At 57.3% G+C, this 22,098-nt stretch overlaps 2 protein-coding genes across 3 annotated transcripts; one reads left to right on the top strand and one right to left on the bottom strand.

Moving 5' to 3' along the window:
* Positions 1–6,875: 6,875 nt before the first annotated feature.
* LOC113630999 (gametogenetin-binding protein 1-like) lies at positions 6,876–12,979 on the bottom strand. Its single transcript, XM_027126984.1, is given in 6 exon segments — positions 6,876–7,145; positions 8,820–8,959; positions 9,969–10,116; positions 10,299–10,393; positions 10,795–10,913; positions 11,562–12,979. Coding segments are annotated over 6 exon segments (1,005 nt in total). The 5' UTR covers positions 12,014–12,979; the 3' UTR covers positions 6,876–7,094.
* A 62-nt stretch (positions 12,980–13,041) lies between these two features.
* BAK1 (BCL2 antagonist/killer 1) lies at positions 13,042–19,415 on the top strand. 2 transcript variants are annotated; one of them, XM_027126983.1, is made up of 7 exons: positions 13,042–13,210; positions 14,780–14,970; positions 15,076–15,178; positions 16,032–16,167; positions 16,491–16,634; positions 17,740–17,920; positions 18,047–19,415. In XM_027126983.1, the coding sequence occupies exons 3-7, from the start codon at positions 15,109–15,111 to the stop codon at positions 18,149–18,151; spliced, it is 636 nt and encodes a 211-aa protein (XP_026982784.1). In that variant the 5' UTR covers positions 13,042–13,210; positions 14,780–14,970; positions 15,076–15,108; the 3' UTR covers positions 18,152–19,415. The 2 variants fall into 2 exon arrangements, with proteins under 2 accessions (XP_026982784.1, XP_026982783.1); XM_027126982.1 differs by lacking the exon at positions 14,780–14,970 and having other exon boundaries at positions 13,044–13,210.
* The last annotated feature ends 2,683 nt before the right edge of the window (positions 19,416–22,098 follow it).

Genomic DNA, 22,098 nt, shown 5'->3' with positions numbered 1-22,098 from the left:
GCCAGGGAGCCCTCAGGCCCTGAGGCCCAGGGTGAGTCAGTAACCTAGAGAGGTGTGGGGGGGTCAGGGGTACATGTGCCCGAGGGGTATTTGAGTGTGTGCGTGTGTGTGCAAGGACTCACGCATGCGGCTGGATGTGGGAGGGTTACCCTACCCCCTAGAAGATACTGTGCTCCGTCACCAAACTCCCCTCCCCCAGGACCCAGTTTGTGCAGGGATGGGAAAGTTGAGGCAGGACCACGGGGAGGAAAGGGCTTCAGGAGGGAGGGGCTGAGCAAGAAGGAGGCCCTGGGAGGGGCTGGGAGTCTGGTTCTGGGTTCTCAGGTTCAGGGCTCTCAAGAAGCGGGTGATAGTCAATCATCAGAAACCACTGACAGCTTCCTTTTGGCACCATCAACCATGGAAACACCTGCAGAGATGCGGGGAGGGGGACTTGAGGGGATCAGGGAAGTAGGATAAACCCGTCATCTCCAGCTCCTCCCCAAGCCAAGAAGTAAAATGTCCCTTCAGCACCCCACCTGTCCCCACTGTCCCCAGGGCAAGGTGCCCAAGGCAGGCCAGCGCCCCATGTCTGGCAGCCTGTCACCCAGTCTCTGCCATTCCTCATCCATCCCCACCAGGAACCCTTGTTCACAGCTGTGCTCCCAACAAGCTTGCAAGAGAGATGTGTTGAATGAATGAGAATGAGGAATGGGTGCGAGCTTGGGGTTGGTGGTGGGCAGGGGTCTGCCCGGCCCGCTGCCCTTGCTCCTCTGCTGGGCCTCTGGGCAGGGCGGCTGCTGCAGCGGCCCCATGCCCACTCCAGAGGCCCACCCAGGCCCTCAGGCACTTCCTAAGCAGCAGGATATGGCCTGCCCTGAGTGCCCCTAGAAGGAGGCAGCTTATCAGAGGGGAAAGGACACTTCGTTCAGGCCTGGTCATCTGCCCGGACTGGGGGTGGTGTGTTCAGGGCATGGCAGGTAGAGCCCGGCACTGCCTGAAGGACGATCCCAGAGAGTAGATGGGGGTGGAAGGCCTGGGGAGGACAGATGAACAAGGCTCCGTGCCCCAGACTGTGGCAAGACCTTGGCCCTTCCAGAGGTCCTCTTGGGCCCTCCCTTCCCCTCCACAATTCTACATTCTCTCCATTCCCTTCCTACCTCTCTGAGTCCTGGTGGGGCTTTTCATTCACTCTGTTCATTCATTTAAGTAATGTTTAAGGGTATTCGGAAGGTACTAGTAAGGTCCTAGGCCCTGGGGACACAGCAGCAAACAAAACAGGCAACGGTGCCTGCCCTCGTGAGGCTCACACTCCAGTTGAGAGACCATGAGCACATAAACAAACTAAATACATGATGTGTTAGATGCTGAAAGTGCTCTTAAGAAAAATAAAGCAGGGGAGGGGCACAGGGAGAGAGCCAGTTGGAAGAGATAGATTTTTTTGTTTTTTTTTACAGAGGGTGGTTAAGAAATATCCCCCGAGAAGGTGACAGCTGACAGCTAAGGAAAGATCTCGAGGACGCGAGGAAGGGAGTCATGTAAATTCCTAGGGGCAGAGAAACAACAGAGAGGGAGCAGCAAGTGCCAGGGCTCTGAGGCAGGAGTAGGCTGAGTGTGTGCAAGGGACAGCAGAGGGCCCCGCGTGGCCAGAGCACACAGAGAAAGCAGCAGGGCAGCAGGAGGTGGGGTGGGAGACGGAAAAGGACCGGGTGGTGAGGGGACTCGTCAGCCTTTGGAAGGACTTGGCTCTTACTTGGGCGATGAGGATTCAGTGCAGGGCTTTAAACAGAGGATTTTTGTTTTATTTATTTATTTACTTATTTATTTTTGCGGTACGCGGGCCTCTCACTGTTGTGGCCTCTCCTGTTGCGGAGCACGGGCTCCGGACACGCAGGCTCAGCGGCCATGGCTCACGGGCCCAGCCGCTCCACGGCATGTGGGATCTTCCCGGACCGGGGCACGAACCCGTGTCCCCTGCATCGGCAGGCGGACTCTCAACCACTGCACCACCAGGGAAGCCCTGTTTTATTTTTATTATTATTATTTTTTAAATGTTTAGTTGTTTTTTTTAAAACTGGGTTTTTTTTTAAGGATTTATGTTTTAAAATAACAGTAGCTCATGTTACCTAGTGCTTAATACGTATCAGTCACTTTTCTAAACACTGGCCATGTATTAACCCATTTAATCCTCCTAATAACCTTTACTAAAGATGAGGAAACATAGGGAGGTCTCTACCCATGAGATGCTAGTAGGACCCCACCCCAAGTTGTGACAAACCAAAAATGTCTCCAGACATTGCCAAATGTCTCCTGGCAGACATAATTGCCCCGGTTGGGAAGTACTGCCCAAGTGTCCTCCTGTTCACCCCATCTGCCACTGTTCCAGCTCAGGCTCAATTATCTCTCTCACTACAACAATTGTGACAGCCTCCTAATTGGCCCCCTGCTCCCTCCACTCCCCCCTCCACTGTACATCTTATCGTGCTACTTCCCCCAGCTCTATAGCCTTCTATGGCTCCCACTGCCCTGAGGATGCCAAGCCATTGAGGTTGCCAGACATGGCCCTATGTAATCTAGCCCCTACCACTCCAGCTCTGTCCCTGAGCACCCCCCTCCCTTGCTCGTTCAGTCTGGCACCTTGTGCTAAGCCTGCTCTGTGCTAGCCAGCACATTGGACACTGCAGACATGGGGACAAACCCCCCCAGGGCCTGCCTTCATAATGTGTCTGTCCAGGCTAGAGAGCAGGAAAACACATAGATCCCATTAGTCCCATAGCCAGGGAGCTGTGAGGACTCCAGGAGAAGAGGAGGTGCCAGAGCTGAGCTGTATAGGATAGGCAGGGGTACAGGGGTAGCAGGGAAGACCTGGGGGGACAGCAGCTTTGAAGGCTTGGGAAGCTGTGGCTGTGATTTGGGGTCCCAGCAAAGGCACTAGAGTGCAAGTTTACAGAGGGATGGATGGCAGGGAGAGAAGGTCTTTTTTTTTTTTTTAATTTATTTTTGCGCCAGGTCTTAGTTGTGATACGTGGAGTCTTCGTTGTGGCATACAGGATCTAGTTCCCTGACCTTGGATCGAACTCGTGTTGCACTGGCAGGCGGATTATTTATAAATTTATTTATTATTGATTTATTTTTGGCTGCGTTGGGTCTTTGTTGCTGCGGGCTTTCTCTAATTGCGGAGAGCAGGGCCTACTCTTCGTTGCGGTGTGCAGGCTTCTCATTGCAGTGGCTTCTCTTTTCGCGGAGCATGGGCTCTAGGCGCGCGGGCTTCAGTAGTTGTGGTTCGTGGGCTCTAGAGCGCAGGCTCAGTAGCTGTGGCGCATGGGCTTAGTTGCTCTGTGGCATGTGGGATGTTCCCCGACCAGGGCTCAAACCCATGTCCCCTGCATTGGCAGGCAGATTCTTAACCACTGTGCCACCAGGCAAGTCCCTCCTCCTTCCTTCCTGATCTCACCCCGTTACTCCTCCTCCCACTCTATCCTCCAGCTACACAGGTCTCCTTCCTGTTTCTCAAACACCCCAGGCCTTCTCCTGCCTCAGGGCATTTGCACTTTAGCTCTAATATTCTTCCCCGACATTCCCATGGTTCCTGCCCTCACTTCCTGGTGGTCCATGCTTCCATTTGACCTCCTCAGAATGGCCCTTCCCATCCCATCACTCTGAAAGAGTATCCTATTAGCCAGCTTCTTCATAGTACCTGTCACTTCCTGATACATTATATGTTCGCTGTATATCCTACTAGCAATCATAAGTGCTCAAAAAAGTGAAGGTTTTGTGTGTCTTGTTCACTGCTCTATTTCCCCAGTGTCTAGAACAGAATGTAGTAGGTGCTTAATAATTATTTGATCCCTGCCAAACAGCACTTCATTCAGCCCACAAGAGAAGCCTGTGATTCGCCCATTTCAAGGATGTGGAAACTGGGATTCAGAGAGGTCAGGGACCTGCCAGCAGTCACGTGAGCTTGTCAAGCTGGAGCCTCGGCTGCCACCCAGCTGAGTCTTTCCCCTCTGCTCCTCTGCGCTCCAGCTCCCTTCCCACTTGGAAAATAAGACAGTGGTTCTGCCCTTCCCTCACCCCAGGGATAGGCAAGGCTGACAACCAGTTCCTCTGAACAGGGCCCGAGGTGGCATCTTCCTCAAAGGCTATGCCCAGGAGCCCACAGGGAGGGAGACCCCAGTGTCTCCCCAGGCAGGCAGGCACGCCTTTGACCCTGCCCACACTTCCCTGGGACCACCCACCCTGCTCTCCCCCCACCACCACCTACTGCCTTCCTTTCAGCCACCACTGTCCCCCACATACCCTCAGAATGGATCTGGGGGCTGCTTTTCTCACCTCTAACCCTCCAGAGATACAGTAAGAAAGAGAGAAAAGAAACAGACCCATACGTAGCTACCAACAGAGAGAGATGGAGGAAGATGCGGGGGGTGGGGGCATGGGGAGCGTGGAGAGAAACCTGGAGAGGGGCAGAGGCTTGGCAAGTTCTGACATAACAGCTTGACTTAAACCTGCAGGACTGACCGGGGCCACTGCCCCCCAACTGGCCCTTTTGAGCAAATGAGAGAGAGGCACCTCTCGGGGTTTCAGAGCCTTGTCACCCTTGAGCCTAGTGCCCTGGTCCAGGGCCCAACCTGCACAAGTGGTGCATGCCCTGCCCCCGCCCCCCCGCCCCAGCTGTCTGCACACGCTGGAGAGGAGAAAACTTTAAATGCCACCCAGTCCTCAGGTCAGACCCACAGATGCATCGGCAGTGTTCCCTCGAAGCCTTTCAGAAACGTCTGGCCTCTGTCCACGTGTGCACTGAGCCTGCACCCGGCCCTCTGCCCCTCCCCGCCGCGCCTCCCCGCCCCCCCCGCAGGTCCCTGGGCCACGTCACCCCTGCCTTCACCACTCATGAGTGTCAGGCCAGGCCCATCCACAGGAACCGGCCCAGGACCCTTCGGGGCCGGGTAGAGGGCCTCACATCTGTGCCCGGACAAAGTCCCCACTCCTGTTCCCGCACCGGCAGCTGCGCCTCCCAGCCTCACAGACCTTCCTCCCTGTGGTTCACAGGAACCCTGGGGGAGGTGGGGTGGACGATGAGGTGCCATGGCCCTCACTTGACAGAAAGGGAGAGAGAGGAGCAGACAGGTGCCCGCCCCGCCACTCCCCAGCAGCCCACTCTCGTGGGGCCCAAGGATGAGACGCTCCTGTCCCTGGGAGCTGAGGTGGCACGGCCTATGAGTGCCCACTTGGCTCACACGAGCAGCCAAGGAGCCTGAGTGCCAGCTGGGCCCAGTCTACCCCGACCCACTGTGGTGCCTGCCTGTGTCCAGGGGCTGCTGGCCAGCCCCACCCAGAGGACAACGGGGGGAGAGGGCAGAGCTGTGTCCTGGAGTGCTCTGGGCCCAGGGATCCTCCTCCAGCCTGGGCATGGCTGGCACCAGGTTTGGGGGCCTATCAGGAAGGGGGAAGGCAGAGAGGTATCCCCTCCGTGGGGTCCATGAGGAGTGCTATGTCCACAAGGGAACACCAGGGGTCCACGTGCACCCAGGGAGCCCACAGGCTGCCCTCCAGGGCCCCCACCCTTCCCAGCAGCCAACACTCTGAGAGGAAGTAATTAGGGCCCAGGTGAGTCATATGATCACAAGGCTGCCTCCAGCTGACTCAGGGGGACAGTCCAGATGGGCCCTTCCATGGGCCTCAGCTCAGGGCCTGAGTCAAGGATTCCAGGAGGTGGGGGGCCTGACCAGGAAGCCCAAGAGAAAATAAAGCCCCAGCCCACTTGTGAATCACTAGCCAGTCTCCTCTCCAAGCTCTCCCCTGAGCCCAGGCTGGGGGATGGGAGGAGGTGGGGCTCCCCACTTCACTGGGCTGGGCGGGGCTGGGGCAGGAGGCCAGGTTGCTGCAGTTTCCCTACCCCCACCTCAAGCACACCCATCCATCCAACAAACAGCTATTGTTATCAATCATGATAATTATTCAGAGTGGCCACCATGTTCTGACATTGAACTTCAGCTCTGCACAGGCCTCGGGCTGGACACAGTGGGGGCCCCATGGAGAAGGCGAGACACGCATCTGTAAATAGCAGTTGTGTTGATAAGAGTTGGGCAGTGTGAGCTCTCTCTCACACGTGTGCTGGGGGTTCAGCCAGGACCAGCACGGGAGGGAATGAACCAGCGTCCTACCGGGAGCCAGCTGGACCTCCTGGCAAACAGCACCTCCTGGTGTCCAAACTGGGCCTGGCCCTCCCTCCCATTGGATGCCCACGAAGCCGGGTATGAGGGTGTGCCCTGCCACGGCCAATACTCAAGCCCATCCTTGCTTCTGGGATTAGATAGCGTTGGGCCTTCTAGATGTCTGGACCTCCCTCCACCCACCCAGGATCCACAAAGGCGCTTGGCACTGAGCATGGCCTAGTGGGCCCTGACCAGGGGCAGCAGGATGGAGCCCTGACCCCCACCCCTGTGGCACCTCTCCATCAACCCCAGGGCCCCCTCACCTGCCCCCTAGCCCAGCCCCTGAGGCAGGTCCCCATGGTCCCAAGGCTGCTTTCCTGGCTTTGTCCCCGTGATGGCTGGGCAGGAACTTCCTGCTGGAGAATTCCCGGATCCTTCGAGGAGGCTGCAAGCCAGGCCTGGGAATTTAGGAGGGAGGGAAACCAGGGCTGTTCTGACTATGATGGGCGGGTCTGTGGCAGCAGGGGCTCCCCCGGCGCTCACTCTGGGCCCCAGGTCCTTCCCCACCCCTGGGTCAGGTGCATTAAACCTCCCGTCCTCCAGCTCAGATGGAACCCAGGGCTCTGCAGCTGGGGTGGCCTGGCAGCCTGTAGGCATGGACTAGAACTAGACTGAGAACCCTGAGCTTGTTCCTGGGTGGAGGATGAGGGGCCAGGTCGGCAGACAGACAGGCAAGAAGGCCAAAGTCAAACTGAGTTTTATTAATAACATCACAGGCCTGAGTCTGAAGAGTGGGGACAGTGTGCCGGGCAGGCCCACCCTGCAGACACATGGACACCATTTATTAAAGACGGTGTCTTTGGCCCCAGGGGCTCCTTGAGGTGCCCTAAGAGGAGGCGGATACATCTCTACACAGGCTGCAGGGACCCGGGGCAGGGCAGACTCAGGCCAGCACCAGCTTCACTCTGGAGGCCAGTTTTCCATCTCATTCATCTCCTCAAGGAGCAGGTGCTGGGGGGTGGAAGTGGGTGAAGGAAGATGCCTTTGCATCTTTGCGCTCTCCTCTTCCTGCTCTGTACCCCCAGAACCATCCCACCTGCCCTCAGAGACAAGCACCCCAAGGCCACCTTTCCAGACCCTCCCCCAGGTGCCCACAGCAGGCCAGGCCCACTAGCCCTGAGCCACCTCCCTCCCATAGAATGGAGGTAACCTTCTCCCTCCAGCTTGGGGGATTCCTGGGAAGCCCCTGGAGCCAGGCACCCCAGCCAAGCCCTCCCCTCCTTCACCTCTATCCTAGACACCACACCAAGGGGGCTCTGCATCCTTCCCTCCAGCCTAGGGTGGTGCTTCTGGTGCCTCAGCGCCCCTCCCCCGGGTCCCCAGCATTCCCCAAAGGCTGGGGGGCAGCTTCCTTCCCCCCTCAGCTTGGTGTCTCTGAGGGCAGATAAGGAGAGAGTGGGGGGAGGTAATGAGGACAGAATCCTTGTAACACCCACAGCAGGAAGATATCCCTGAGGCAGCCCTGTCCCCAAGTGAGGACTCAGCTGGTCCTCTAATCCAGAAACTCCCTAGGGGCCCCCAGTGATACTCAGGCTACCCTAGGACTGTGACCCCTGGGGCTGGGGCAGGCCGGCTCAGGGGGTGGTCCTGGAGTGGAGGGGAGAGGGGAGGAGAGCTCCCTTTAGCAGGAAAAGACAAAAGCAGGGGCCCTGCCAGAGTGACCACCTGTGTGGTTTAGGGTGAGGTTCTCCAGAGCACAGAGGGGCACCCTGACACATAGCCTGCAGGCTCAAGACAACGGGAAGGCTGCCCCTCAGTACCCAGTAGGCAAGTATTTCTGGTATTAACGACCCCCAAGGGGTGAGTCATACTCCCTGACGCTGGAGCGCCCTTTGAAGTTGAGGGCTACACATTCGTCAGCTCATTGGATCCTCCAATGGTCCCCTCTTCAGGTAAAGAAACCAAGGCCCACATTCAAAGTCACAGAGCAAGTCATGCCAGGTCAGAGACTTCGACTAAAGACTTTGCTCCTTCCTTTTGTAAACTACACACACCGTCAGGGGCAGATGTCCACTGAATGAAATGATGAGCTGATGAATGAGTGGAAATTAACCCAAGAAGGACATTGACACATTTTTCATCAACATATCCATCAATGTGCACTCAGAGAAGCTGGGACAGGCCTAACCTTTGAGGCCAATGTCAAGTAGGGTGGGCTGTAGGTGGTCCTTGGCGTGACCAGGTAGGTAACTCCCCCGCACCTATGTGTGTTTGTGGGAGTTGGTGTGGGTGTGAATGGGAGAGAAAACAGAAAAAGAGCAACATTATGCGAATGACAGATGTGCAGGAAAGCCTTAAAGCCACCTAGACAAGTCCCCTCAATGTAGAAATGAGGAAACTGAGGCCCAGAGAGGGGAAGGGACTTGCCCAAGGCCATACAGCAAGTGAATGGCAGTGAAGCCTTAAAAATGGACTCAGGTCAAGTGAGAGAGAGACTGATGCAGGAGTTTGTGCAGGGGGTCAGGATCCTGCTCTCAGAGATACCACCACCAAGAAGGAGTTAAGCATTTCCTGCCCAGCATGGGGGCTGGAGCCTGGGCCAGCAGCTGTGGAGAGGGGAGGCCTCCAGCCCCACTCTCCCCAGGGCTCTCAGGCAGAGGGTGGGGGCAGGATGGGCGGGCATACCTGGACATCCACAATGCCTGCCTCCTCCAGGGTGATCTCTGGCTGGGTCAGCAGCTTCCGGCCCTCATGGCCACCCATCTTCCAGAGGCGGGACTCCTGTTGCACTACCAGAAGCTTCTTTAACTCCGACTCCACGAAACCTGAGAGTCAGAGAGATGGGCATGGGACAGGCAGGAGAAGGGTGGACAACCTGCTGGGGATCGAAGGGAGAGGAGGGGGCTCTGGCTCTCCAAACCTCACCCAGCCCTGTGCAGCCCCTGGCCTTCCCAGCTGGGCCCCTTCTCCATCCAGTCCCTGGAGCCAGCCAGACAACACCTCCCCACTGCCCTGCCCTCCCCAGGACACTCGCTTTCCATGGGCTCCCTCCCACCAGCTTGAGTGTGAGTCTCTTTACTTACCTCCTGGGGACAGCATGCAAGGGGCAGACATCTGCCCTACCCCACCATGCCCCCTCCAGCCACCAATTCCAGAGCACAGATCTGGAACAACCCAAACCTCCTGGGATCAAGTCCCAGCTCTGCCACTTACTAGCTGTGTGATCTTGGACAAGTTACTTAACCTCTCTGTGCCTCAGTTTCCTCACAGTGAAGTGGAGACTGTAACAGAACCTACCGCAGAGTTATAACGCAGTATTTCATGAAAAGTGCTTAGAGGAGGGTTTGGCCCACAGTAATGGCTATGAAAATGTCAACAGTGATTTTATTGGAGTATGTTATTACCACTAAGCCACCTGCTCACCATGTCAGGGCGGCAAGTGGGCTGCAGTGGGAGAGGGGGCCTTCTGGGGTACTGTCACAGCAGTGCACGCACGATGGGAAAACCAGGGATGGAGGTGGCCACTGAAGGAGTTAGAATTCCAGGCTGGGAAAGGGTGGTGCTCAAGGAGCCGCAGTCCCAGTCACAACCCGCCCCCCACCCCTCCACCCTCTGCTGCCTCCCCCCCGGGCCCTGAGGGAGGAGGACCCTTGCTAGACCCAGCTCAGCCTCGGGACCAGCCACACACAGCTCCCCCAGCCTGGGCAGTCATCTTAGGTCCTCTGGTTCCACCTGGTGGTCAGAACTGGTATCGCATCCATGAGCCACTGATCCAAGTGGGGCTTCTTCTGTGGGGGAGCTGGCTGGGTGGGGAGGTGGGGGCACCACATTTACCTACTGTATCTGTCGACCTAAAAGTCTTATGCAGCGGCGACTGGAGGGTGACAATGCCTGGGACACAGAGCTTGAGTGAGCTGTCCTCCTCCTCTGTTTCCTCTTCCCCGCCTTTCTCCTCACAGGGCAGGCCTTCCTTGAGAGGGATCTGAGGGTGTGCCCGTGACTGAGCAGGTGAGGAGGGTGGGGCCGAGCCTGCAGCCCCCACGCCCACGGAGACCCAGAACAGAAAGCAGGAGGGAACAACGGCTCTCAAGAGGTTCAGGCAGGTGGCTGCCCCCCTGGGCCCCACCCAGGCCTCACCCCGCACTTTCAGCTAGCCCCACTGACCTTGGCCGTGGCCGATTTCTGGAGCTGTTTGTACAAGCTGAGGAGGCGGTTCCAGGGAGTTGCCCCCACCTGGGAGGAGGCCAGCCCGAGGTCTCCTGTGGAGCGGTAGTGGTCACTGATAGCTCACAGCAGCAAGAGGCAGCCCAGGCCCAGGAGGACAGGGCCATCAGGAGGCTGAGCTGAGGGCCAGGTTTCCTTGTTTTCTTTAGCAAACACCTGCTACATGCTGGGCACAGTTCTAGGCACTTCACAGAGAAAATCTCACTCAATCCTTGCTACTGCCCTCTGGTATAGGTACTATTATATTCCCATTTCGCAGATGAGGAAAGTGAGACACAGAAAGGTTGAGTGACTCGCCACCATCACACAGCTTGGCCTAGTGGAGGTGGGATTCAAACCCAGGCAGCCCGCCTCTAGCGTCCCCTCAAACTGCCCTGTGTCCTTCCCGGCCCTACACCCCCGGCATGTCCCCCACACCTGCGGCCACCACACTCACCATCAAGCAGACGCTCCTTCTCCTCCTCCCCGGTGAAGGTCTCGGGGCTGATATCCAGTGGCCCCATGGCCCTCTGCAAGCATCCTTGCTCCACCGCCAAGGCTTGGGCAAAGTGGCCCCTGATCCCAAAGCATAGTCAGATGGGGGTGGCAGGTGGGGCCCAGAGATGTGGTGAAGGCCCCCTAAACCCCCCAGGGCTCTCCTAGAGGCCCTGCTCAGCTTCCTCTAACCTCCTGCTCCCAACTACTCCCTGCTCGGCCCTCTGGGGTCTTCATCACAGAGGGGATGATCCCTCCCCAAAAGTAGGGTGAGGAGGGGCGTGGGGAGCAGAGAGAGAAGTGGGCCCCCTTCCTCACCAGGGGTGGGTGCCAGGTCCAAATGAGAGTGGGAACCAGGAGGGAGAGAGTGGGGAGGGAAGGTTGGGGGAGTGGGGCCCAGGAAGGAGCTGGGAAGTAACAGGAGCCCCGGCTCAACCCAGAGCACCCCCCTTTCCTTTCGGTGCCTCCCTCCACAACCACTCACTTGCAGGAACACCCCCATCTCTGCCTCACCCCCTCCCCACATCTCCAGGCTCCTCTCCACCCCTGACACGTCTGTCCAACCATGCCCACCCAGTCCTCTGTCCACCCAAGGAGTCCGCTCCTGGCCCCTCCCCAATTTGGGTCCTCCCATCTCAGGCCCACATCCTTCCCCCTTCTTACATCCAGGCCTCCTCCCAGTTCCTCCATCCCAGGCTCCTTCCCACCATCCACAGCCCAGCCCCTCACCTGTCTGAGGTCCCTGTATCCCCTGCTGCCTCCGTCTGTTCCTCTTCCCTCTCCTCCAACTCAGACAGGTTGCCCAGCACCTCCTGGCTTCCTCTGGGCAGGACTGGCTTCACCTCTACACCCTGAGCCAGGACCCTCAGGACCTCCACGGGGGTAGGGGTCTGGGGCCCTGTGTCCCCCAGCCCCAGCCCCGAGGGATCAGGCTGTGGCAGGGCCACAGAGAAGGTGTAGGGCAGCGTGGCAGGAGGCCTGGACTCCCGCCCTGCTCCTCCCTGGTGATCAGTCATCAAAGGGGTGGCGTTCTGCTCTCAAAAGGGACAAGACTGGCCCCCCAGCAGGGCCTTGTCTGAGCTCTTTGGGCTGCCCTTGCTCCCCACCAGGCTACGGAAAAAGCGGAACATGGAGGAGTGGCCCAAAATTCGGGATCGAGGGCTTGAAGCTGGGGCCTCCATCCTGACAAGGACCCTGACTCAGAGGGAGGGGCCACAGCAGCCACCTCAGGACCAACTACTTAAGGAAAGGAGGAGTTTTCAAATTAAACCCTCCAGTTGGAAACTTCCAGGAGTTCTAGAAGGCAAAGGTAGGGGAGGGGTGGGGGGAGAAGGTAGGAGGGCTTAGTTGGGGGCAGAGAGTGCAAGGCGTTGATGAGGCAGGGGAAGGAGGCCTGGGGAGCCAGCCTGAAGGGGGAGGGGGTTGGCGAGGCTCCAGGAAACACCAGGGTGGGGGGCAGGCAGAGGTGGCTGGAGAACCCCAACTCTGAGACTGGGGTGGAGGCACACAGCTCTCTCCAGGCCTGTCCTTCCCTGGCTGCGGTAGCTTCTGTCCTTGAGAACCATTCAATCCCTGAGGCCAGAGAGTCTCTGTCCTCCCTCTTCTCTCTCCTCTCAGTATCCAGCTGGCACATGCCCAGGTGGTAGCACAGACCCACTGTGTTTTCACGTTTACCTGCCTATCACATTCAGGATTTTTCTCTCTGCAGACCACCGAGGTGCTTGGTGTACAGGTCTTAATTGCGCGTTGAATCTCAATTTAGTATTATTATTCCTCACGGCACCTACAGACCTGATTATAAACCCAGCTCAGTGACCTTGGGCAAGGTTCCTTAAACCAGCTGAGCCTCAGTTTGTTCAGCTCTAAGATGGGTGTGGTCCACTGCACTTACTTCCAAGGGTTGTTCCAAAGAGGTTTTAAAGTGCCTGGTACACAGTGGCGCTTAAGAAACCTCGCCATCCTGGCTTTTTTATTGACATTGATGGAAGCAGGGGAAAGATCAAGGATGAAGACTGGGAATCAACGGTGGGAAAAGCAGTGGGGGAGGGGGAGCCACTCTGCCTGGGTGGGAGCCGCTCTCTCCGCCTGGGAGCCCTGTAGGCTGGGGCATCTGCATCCGGCGGCCACAGAGCAACTTCCTCTAGAGGGAGCTGATTGGAGCCGGGAACCGCCGGCACCTCTATGATCGCCGCAGCCTCGCGGGTCCCCAGGGCCGTGCTGGGACCAGCAGAGGCTGCATCCAGACACCAGGAATTCACTGACGCCCCTTCCTGGGAGCCAGACCTGGGTACCTGACCCTGGGAGCAGCCACTGGCTCCTCAGGATCTCCAGCCTCTGCCCTGCTGAGCCGTCCCGGGCCTGGGCCAGGGTCCGGGCAGGTAAGCCGGGAGGGTCCTGCCCATGCTCCCCACTCTCGGCAGCCCCAGGCCCAGGGTGAGGCAGGGAGCCCGCAGGGAGCCCGGTGGGGAGGGGGAGGCCTCGAGGCTTGTCTGGGCAGCTCCACCAACCCCTGCTCAGGGCCTGATCCGGCCGGGGCTCCCTCTGGCTGCTCCTCAGACAGCTTTCCCTCTTGGCCTGGCCCTGGTGCCAGAGAATCGGGTGCTAAAGAACCAGGTTCTTTAGCAGTCTGGGGGATGGGAGTGGAGGTCAGAGCCAAGGTCAAGGGCAGGGGGAGAACTTTCACAGCACTTCCTGCTGTCCCAGGAGCCCTAAGACTAGGTCTGCAGCAGGGCTAGGTCTGCATCTCCCCCCTGCCCCGGGAAACATCCTGGGCCCAGCAAACCCCGCAGGTGGGGCACAGTGGACTCTCCCTACCAGGAAGTCAGGCCACTTGGATGGGGGCAGAGGTAGACCCAGGTTGGCATAGGCCTCTGGCCCTGGGGCCGGTTCTGAGGCTCCACTTTCTCCCCAGCATTGAGCCCCAGGGGTAGCGGTAGAGGCAGTCGAGATGCAATCAGCATCCTCCAGCCCTGCTGTCCTGGGGGCACTAGGTTTCGGAGACCAAGGGAGAGAGGAAGGTATCTTGTTCAGGAAGAAGCTTCTGGGATGGGGGTGTGCCAGGCAAAGGTCTGTCTTAAGGAGTCTGAGCACCCAGGGGTGGAGGAGGGGAGAGTTGGTCTTCTCCCTGTCCCTGCCCTGAGACAGTGAAGGGGTGGAGAGCACAGGTGGTCCGGACTTTCCCCACCCTTCTCCTCAGGCACTTTCGAAAATGGCCCCAGGCCTGAGAGGGAAGGTGGGGGGAGGGGACACAGGCCCTCCCAGGGAGAGGAGGAGGGTGGCTTCCCGCCTGGGTGATGGAGGCAGCTTTGGGGTGGGGGGAAGTGAAGGGGGTGCAAATTGAAAGTGAAATAGCTTACGTCCAGGAAATACTCCCTCTGTGGAGGTTTACAGAGCATACTGGGGTTGTGGCCAGGACTGGGCAAAGGAGGAAAATAGGGGCTGGAGACAGGAGAGCAAGGGGTACATGTGATTTCCTCAACCACCTGCTAGGCAGAAATGTGAAGATCACAGGCAGGACGCAAACAAGGGAAGTTTCCCCGGAAAGGACACCCTCTAAGGTCCACAAACTGAAAAATAAATCTGAAATGAGTGCTGAGTGGAGGACTGACTCGTGGAAATTCAAATAACCAACCTGACTCCTTGACTAGCTCTGTGACCTTGGGCACTAACTTCTTTGTGCCTCCCTTTTCCCACCTGTAAAATGGGTATGACATTGCTTACCCTGCCAGGTTAATGTGTTCTTTCCATGTCCCACACTCCCTGGGGAGTACTTGAACATACATGGTAGAAGTATACCATAGGCACTCAGGAAATGCTTGCGGCTAACGGGCCTGAGTTGGAAAACAGGTGTGTTCTGACTAGCCAAGGGGAAGTGGAACCTTTGGGGACGGGCTTCGTGGGTCATTGGCTGGAAGGTGGCAAGTCTGCAGTAAGTGTGTGCTGCGTAGGGTGCAGGAGGCCCCGGAGCAGCGGAAGGAACCCCAGCTTCTGAAACTCGCCTCCCAGTACGACCAGAGATCCACTCGGGCACTGCTGCGGCCACCCCTCCCTGGGCCCTGGCTGACCCCTGGGTGGGAATCTTGGCTGCCCGGCCTTTCTCACTCCCAGTCTCCTTGAAGAACTGCCAGTGAAATACTCAGTAAGTTCTTAGGACGGTGCGGTCTTTCAGGAGTGGGGGTCCCCTCCCTCCGTGTGCTGTTGGAACCTCTGGTCCCCATCTCTGCTTTCCTACCCACCCCCACAGGCTAACACTGCCCTTCCTGCCAGGACCTGAGAAATGGCATCCGGACAAGGCCCAGGTCCTCCCAGGCAGGGGTGCGAAGAACCTGACCCCTCCTCCACTTCGGGTAACTGTCTTTCTGCCCCCTCACCCCTCCCATAACCACCAGGGCCATCTGTGAGGATGGAGAGAGCAGATGTGGACAAGCCGGGCAAGATTTAAAGGCAGGCTCTCCCGCCTCAGTTTCCTCACCTTGGGTAAAGGAGAAAAGCATCTCCCTACCCAATGCAGGCAGGGGGGCAGCAGTGGGGGGTGCAGAGGCTGGGGGAGGCGGGGCAGTGAGCATGAGGTGGGCACCCTGCCATCTGCGAGGAGGAGGAAAGAAGAGTGGGGCGTGGCTGTCCTATCCCTGCCCTGGGAGAAATAAGGAAGTAAATCCACCTATCACCGAGTCAGGTCCGCTTAACAGGGAGAGGGATTGTTAACGACTTTGGGGAGGAAGTAAAATGGCTGTACCTCTTTCCTCTTCCAAGGGGAACATCAGGGACGCCTGCAGCTCGCGGCCCAGCACAGGCTGTTCCCTGGACTTTGGGTTCAGTCCCAGGTCTGTCACTATTTCCCGATGTGGCTTTTCTGGGCTACGATTTCAAATTCTGTCTCCCACGTTCCCTAAGCCATAAGGGCTCGGTGCCTTGGACAAACTAAAATAAAGTCGGGGACCCAAATGCCTGGGATTCTATCCTGGCTGCACCGCTCTCTCCAGCTGTACACGCTCGTGCAAGTTACGTAAACACTGCACCTCAGTTTCCCCATCCGTGAACTGGGGGTCACCTATTCCACAAGGCAGCTGTGACAAGAATCCTCTTTTCAGTGTCAGCCCTAGGTGGTAACTAAGGGCTAGAGGAGGGACACCTCTGTCCACAGGCAGAGTGAACCATCCCCAGAGCACTTCCTCCCTGACTCCTGGCTTTGATCCTCAGAGGAGCAGGTAGCCCGGGACACGGAGGAGGTTTTCCGCAGCTACGTCTTTTACCGCCATCAGCAGGAGCAGGAGGCCGAGGGGGCGGCTGCGCCCACTGACCCAGAAATGGTCACCTTGTCCCTAGAACCTAGCAGGTGAGCAGCAGCCCCCTGGGCCCACGGGGACATGTTCAGGGAGTTGGAGGCTCACGTGGGGTCACCATGCAGGTCCTGGGAGCTGGACAGGCCTGGGGGTTTTTCCCACTGCTGCTCCTTTTTCATGTGGGTTCCCACCCCCATCCGGGACCTGGCATCCTTTTCAGCACATGCCTGCCCCTTGTCCCTGGGCCCAGCCCTCGTGTCTGAGAACACGGTTGGGACCGCCAAGGAGGGGGGGGCCCAAGGCTGGGGCATCTCGGGGAGGAGCCCTTCGCCATGAGCCCAGGCCCCAGCTCACCTGCTGCCTACCGTTCCTTGAGCACCATGGGGCAGGTGGGTCGCCAGCTGGCCATCATCGGGGATGACATCAACCGGCGCTACGACTCCGAGTTCCAGGCCATGTTGCAGCACCTGCAGCCAACAGCAGAGAACGCCTATGAGTATTTCACCAAGATCGCCTCAAGGTAGCTCTGGCCACTGCCTCTCCGCTGTGCTGTCACCACCATGCCAGGCCCTGCCCATGGGATGGGGGACACACTTCTCTGTCGGCACCAGAAGACGTGTTTACTGTCCCCGTGTCTGCTGTTAACTCACGCGGGGCCTTGGGCCCCTGTCTTTCTCTTTCTGAGCCCAGACTCTTCATCTCTGCATAAGCGCACAGCCCTTGTTAACTCTGGCCCCGAGGACTTGACCTGTTAGATCAGGGCTATAGAGGGGCTCGCGGTGGGGGTGTCCCCAGAGCTCCCCAGCCCCGCTGGGACACGGCTCTCCTTCTGATTTGGAACCACATTCCACACCAAAGATGGTTGCTGGCTCTGGCTTCAGCCCACCAGGTCCTGGAAATGGCTTCCAGATGCTATAATCTGGTGTCAGACAGGCAGTGGTTAAAGAAACCAGCAGCCTGGGCAAATCTCAGCTTTGCCATTTACCGGCTTTGTGAAACTTCCTAGCCTTCAGTTTCCTGGTCCGTAAAATAGGGGAAATATGCTTAGAACAGTGTCTGCACTTAAAGGTGTTAGCTGTTGTCACCATCTGGTTAAAGAGGTCAGTCTCAGGGTAGGTTCGAGGCTGAGGGTGAAGGCAGGAGTAGCCGATAGATTCAGAATTAGTGCTCGGAGCTGAAACATCCTGCCCGTGTCCTGAGAGGCCACCGCCCACTCAGCTGTGATTCCAGGACTGGACTGTCCTAACCTCCTCTTCTGTCCTTTTCTCTCTGCTGTCCCTCGGGCTGCCAGGCCAGCAGCAATGCCCACAGGTAATCTCCCTGCTGCCTCCGTCTGCTCGCTCTGCCCTCCACGCTCTCTGTGCCCCTTTGCTCCCCCAGCCCTGGGGCCACAGCCCCAGCAGCAGCATCCCATTCATCTGCCCTCTGAGCTTTCTCCTTTCACAGAGACACGGGCTCTAACCAAATTGAGGCCAGGCTGGGGCAGCCTCTACCACCTCCATTCACAGCTAAGCCATTTTGCTTTCCAGCTGGGAGAGGGGTAGGGGTCTCCAAGGGGGTGGGAGAGGCAAACAGATGAAGGGCCCTCTAGAGGTCTCCACTGACTGTATCTCCTCGGCCCACAGCCTGTTTGAGAGCGGCATCAACTGGGGCCGAGTGGTGGCTCTGCTGGGCTTTGGCTACCGCCTGGCCCTCCACGTCTACCAGCGCGGCCTGACTGGCTTCCTGGGCCAGGTGACCCGCTTCGTGGCCGACTTCATGTTGCATCACTGCATTGCCCGGTGGATCGCACAGAGGGGTGGCTGGGTGAGTGCCCAAGCATTGACCACCTCCTCCCTGCTGCTAGGGCCGCCCCTCTCCCAGCCCCACCCCAGTCCCCAGGAGCCGAATATGCCGCCAGCCCCCCTATGACCACTCTGTCTCTCCTGGCAGGTGGCAGCCCTGGACTTGGGAAACGGTCCCATCCGGAATGTGCTGATAGGTCTGGCTTTGGTTTTGTTGGGCCAGTTTGTGTTACGAAGATTTTTCAAGTCATGACTCCTGGAGGGGTCCTTTGGGGTCTTGAGAGCCCTGCGTGGACTTTGGCCCAGTCTTCTCCCTTCACCTCCTCCCCTGCAGGGGTCCCCTCCTTAAGAGCACAGAAGCTTTAGCAAGTGGGCACTCCAGGTTTGGAGGGTCCCTGCCCAGGGGTCCATCAGACTGCACGGGTGCCCCAACATTGCATGGTGCTAAAGGGCCCCCTCTCAGAGAGGGGCTATGGCCCCCTCCCTTAGCTCTCTGGGACCCCCTCAGCCCTGTCTACTGGGTTTTGGGGAGATGATAAGTTGGGGAAGCAAGAGGCTATGAGCCGCTTCTCCCCAAGGAGTTGTTAACGGTTTTAGCTTTTTATAATATCCTTGGGGGGACACTGCCCCCCTCCGATTCCCACCTCTCTACCCAAAGCCAGGACGTCTGGGGTGTGGGGGTTAATAGCCCTACCCTTTCCCAGGATTCAGCTGTTCTGGAAGGTCAGAGCTTAAATGCTGGGCCTGGAGCTCAGTCCTGGCCCTTCCTAAACATCATGTCCCCCAGGAACAGGACCAGTGGGGGGTGGAGACGAGGTATGGCTCAGCTCTCCTCCCCGCCCCGCTCCCACTGCCCCATATTGCCTTTGCAGCTGGACTCTCAGGGATTCTGGGGGTGCAGTGGGGGTGGAGTAGGGGTGCAGACCATCAGCACCTTCCAGGCCTGCCTCCTGAGGCCCTCATTCTCTCCCTTCCCCTCACCTATTACCACTTGCTCCCACACCCAGACCCCACCCCTGCTCACTACAAGTGAAGCTCGCCCCACCCCCATCACTCCAGAAAAGGCAGGCAGGGGGCTTGGGTGAGTGCAGTGCTGAGGCCCCCTCCTCGCCCAGGCTACAGGGTTTAGGACTGCAGTTTTGTTATGGTCAGGGAAAGGGGGTAGGGAGCTCAACGTGAAGTTTCTGAGTGAGAGAAGGGCTATTAACACCACTAGGAATCCCAGGGGTGGGAGCCGCCCTCGTGGCCTGGGCACAGTGTAATCTGGGGTTACGGATAGAGGAACTGTGAATATTTGAACTCTACCCCCAGTCTCTACACTCCTCACTCCACACCTGCCCAAGCCTCTCCTGATGGGTGGGGTAGGAGTGCCTCGTCTACCTTGTACAGCCTAGGGGTTTGGAGGTCAGGGGAGAGGAGTTCTTGATGAAGCCAAATGCAGGGAGGGGGTGCAGATGGAGCCAGCTGGCCACCTCCCACCCTCTGAGTGTGTCTGAAAATAAACTGCAATCCCTCCACTCCCACTTGATCATTTTTGTCTCCTCTGCTACCCTTCTGTCCATCAGGCTGGACGGGGAACCTGGGCATGCCTGGCTTTCACCTGGTTTTTACTGACAGGTCTCATCTCGGGCCTCCTGAATCCTGTGGAGGGCTGGGTGTGTTTCTCCAGCCTCCTAGAAGGCCTTGGCCCCTCCCCACTCTTCTCCAGCCCCTTCTCCAGGAACTACCCTCATTTCTTTGGGTTCCAGGCAAGTTTCCCATCCCCACAGAGAGTCAGGGGTCTCCAAACTGCTAGGCTCTGGCTGCAGAGCTGGTGGGGCAGCTGCACCTGCCTGGGGACCCCCACAGGCCTGGCCTGAATCCCTCTCCGTTCGGGGAGCCACTACCCACGCTTGGCTCCACCTGGGACACAGTGTCCCGGCTCCCTCTTCCCGATGTCCCCCACAGCTAGCACACACACAGGGCTTTTCATTCTAGGAGTTTTGTGCTGCATGGGAGTCCCTATGGGGACACAGCCAGGGGTGATAAAAATAACAAGCACGGGGGCGTTTAAATGTTCCAAAATCTACAAAGTCTTTCCAGTCCTGGGCACCCTGGTCTGTTTTCTGACACCCTTCCAAAGTGGTCACATGCAAGTCCTAAAAGATTCAGGCTTCTCTTTCACTCCCCCGAGGGCATCTTGCCAATCCCCTGGGCCCTCCGACTTGGTCTTCAAAGAGCCCACGTACTGACTGCAGTCATAGGGAGGGGGCCCCTGCAGCAGTGGTGGCTGAAAGGGTGGTGGATACAAGGCCCCTTGCAATTTCCTGCAGGAAAAGCTCGGAGACATTTATGGAACATACTCTGTGCCGGGCTTTATGCTGAGAATTTATCATACATGCCCAATCAGTAGGTATTATATAGCTGGTGACCGGGAATAGGGGAGGCCCTAAACTCCCACTTTACAGATAAGGAAACTGAGGTACCTGTCCAGAGTTACCAGGTAGAAAGGTTGGAGAGCTGGCACTGGCCACCAGGATACTGGCTCGAGGTTTTACATGGAGGCCGGAAGGGTGGGGGCCGGGGCCCTTGGTCTTGAGCACAGGTCTGCCAAGGGGTGAGGCGGTGGAGGTAGCCTACACGCTACGGGCGGGAACCGCGCGATCCCTCTGAGAACGCCGGGAGGTGAGCCGGCTGCCCGGGTCAAAGATGGCCGCTGCTGCATCAGGCACGCAAGCGTGCCCTCTCGTGGGCAGGGCCTCGGTGCGCACCTCTCACCCCCTCCCCGCGGGAGGCTGGAAGAAAGGTGGGCCCTGGTGGCAGCTGTGTGTCCTCTGCCCCTGTAAGAAAGGCGTTAGAACTCTATCCTGGAAGGCGTGGGGAGCCCCATAAGGTTTTGGCCTGTGTCTAGCCTTCCACTCCACCCTCTATTCTGCCAGGACGAAGTTGCCAAAACCGAAATCTAAATACATCCCGGAGCTGTGAGGCGTGAGAACTTAGGAGGGACAGAATAAGGCAGGGAGCAGATGGGCTCTGCAGGTATTAAGGAAGTTAAATCAAATTCTTCTCAAGATTTGTAGTTCTTCTGAAATTGTACCTTCGTCTCCTGCAAAGAGGTCTAGATTCCTCAGTCCGTAGTGCCATGGAGCTGGGGCAATGCAGCCAGGGGAAGGAGCGTGTTCAGGTGTCAAGCTCAGTTGTGCAGCGTCAGTATAAACTGGCACCTGCCCTGCCTCGAACCCGGTGCCTCCCCGCCCCCACCCCGCAGCGTACCTTCATGTGTTTGCTGTTTTACAGCCTCTGAAGAAAGTTTATTTTAGGCCACTGGGTGTCCATCCAAATGAGAAAATCCTTCCTTTGCCCAAACCACTCAGTAGATTGTTTGAACAAGTTTTTAGGACCTAACCATCTGAATAGCATTAAAATTAATTAAAATTAATTCGTTAGTTAATTAAAATAAAGAAAACAACCATATCCTGCTCCAGTTGTACACACCAAGGATGTAAAGGCCCAGATCAAAGACACTTATTTAGTTCAATCTAAGCAGAACAGGTGTGTGTTTGTGTGTGTGTGTGTGTGTGTGTGTGTGTGAGCGAGACAGAGAGAGAAGGGAGTTACAAGAGATTGCCAGAGGTATCTAAATGTCAAGGTCCAGAAAATCAGCAAAACCCAGTTTATGGGACATGGTTGCCAATTGCCAAACACCATAAAAAGGTGAACACCAGACTACTGGGTTATAAAAGATGGGGGAAGAGGAGGGATTCAGCCCACCAGTTAACAAGAACAAAAAGCAGTGGTCTGCCCTATCGAGCACATAACTGGAAGCAGATCCCTGGCAAATTGTATGAATGAATCAAAAGAGGGGCAACCTCACAAGACCAAAATCAAGTGATGGAATAACATGGGCAGAAACGACTTTCTGAGAAAAGTCAATAGCTTAAGAGACGAAAGCCACAGAATCTCCCTCCACCTGGAGTATGGGATTTGGCAACGGAGGCAGGCAGGCACCAAATGGATACCTGTGAGCGTGCATCCATTGCTGAAATAAACATGGATATGAGTATACCTCTCAGCTCCACTTAACCAACTCTTCATTTGCAATCTGGGAATCATTCCTGGTGCCCAATGCCTCAAGTTTTTCAAGGTTTAGATAAGAACACAGTTCTTCAAAGTTTTCTGTTCCATCACATCATGCAGTGAACCTGCTTTGCAAAGTTCACA

The sequence above is a fragment of the Aethalodelphis obliquidens genome, unplaced genomic scaffold (genome assembly GCF_003676395.1).
Source record: "Aethalodelphis obliquidens isolate GAN/ISIS:26980383/991018 unplaced genomic scaffold, ASM367639v1 scaffold31, whole genome shotgun sequence".
NCBI classification, from domain to species: Eukaryota; Metazoa; Chordata; class Mammalia; order Artiodactyla; family Delphinidae; genus Aethalodelphis; species Aethalodelphis obliquidens.
This window is presented reverse-complemented; position numbering and strand designations above follow the sequence as displayed.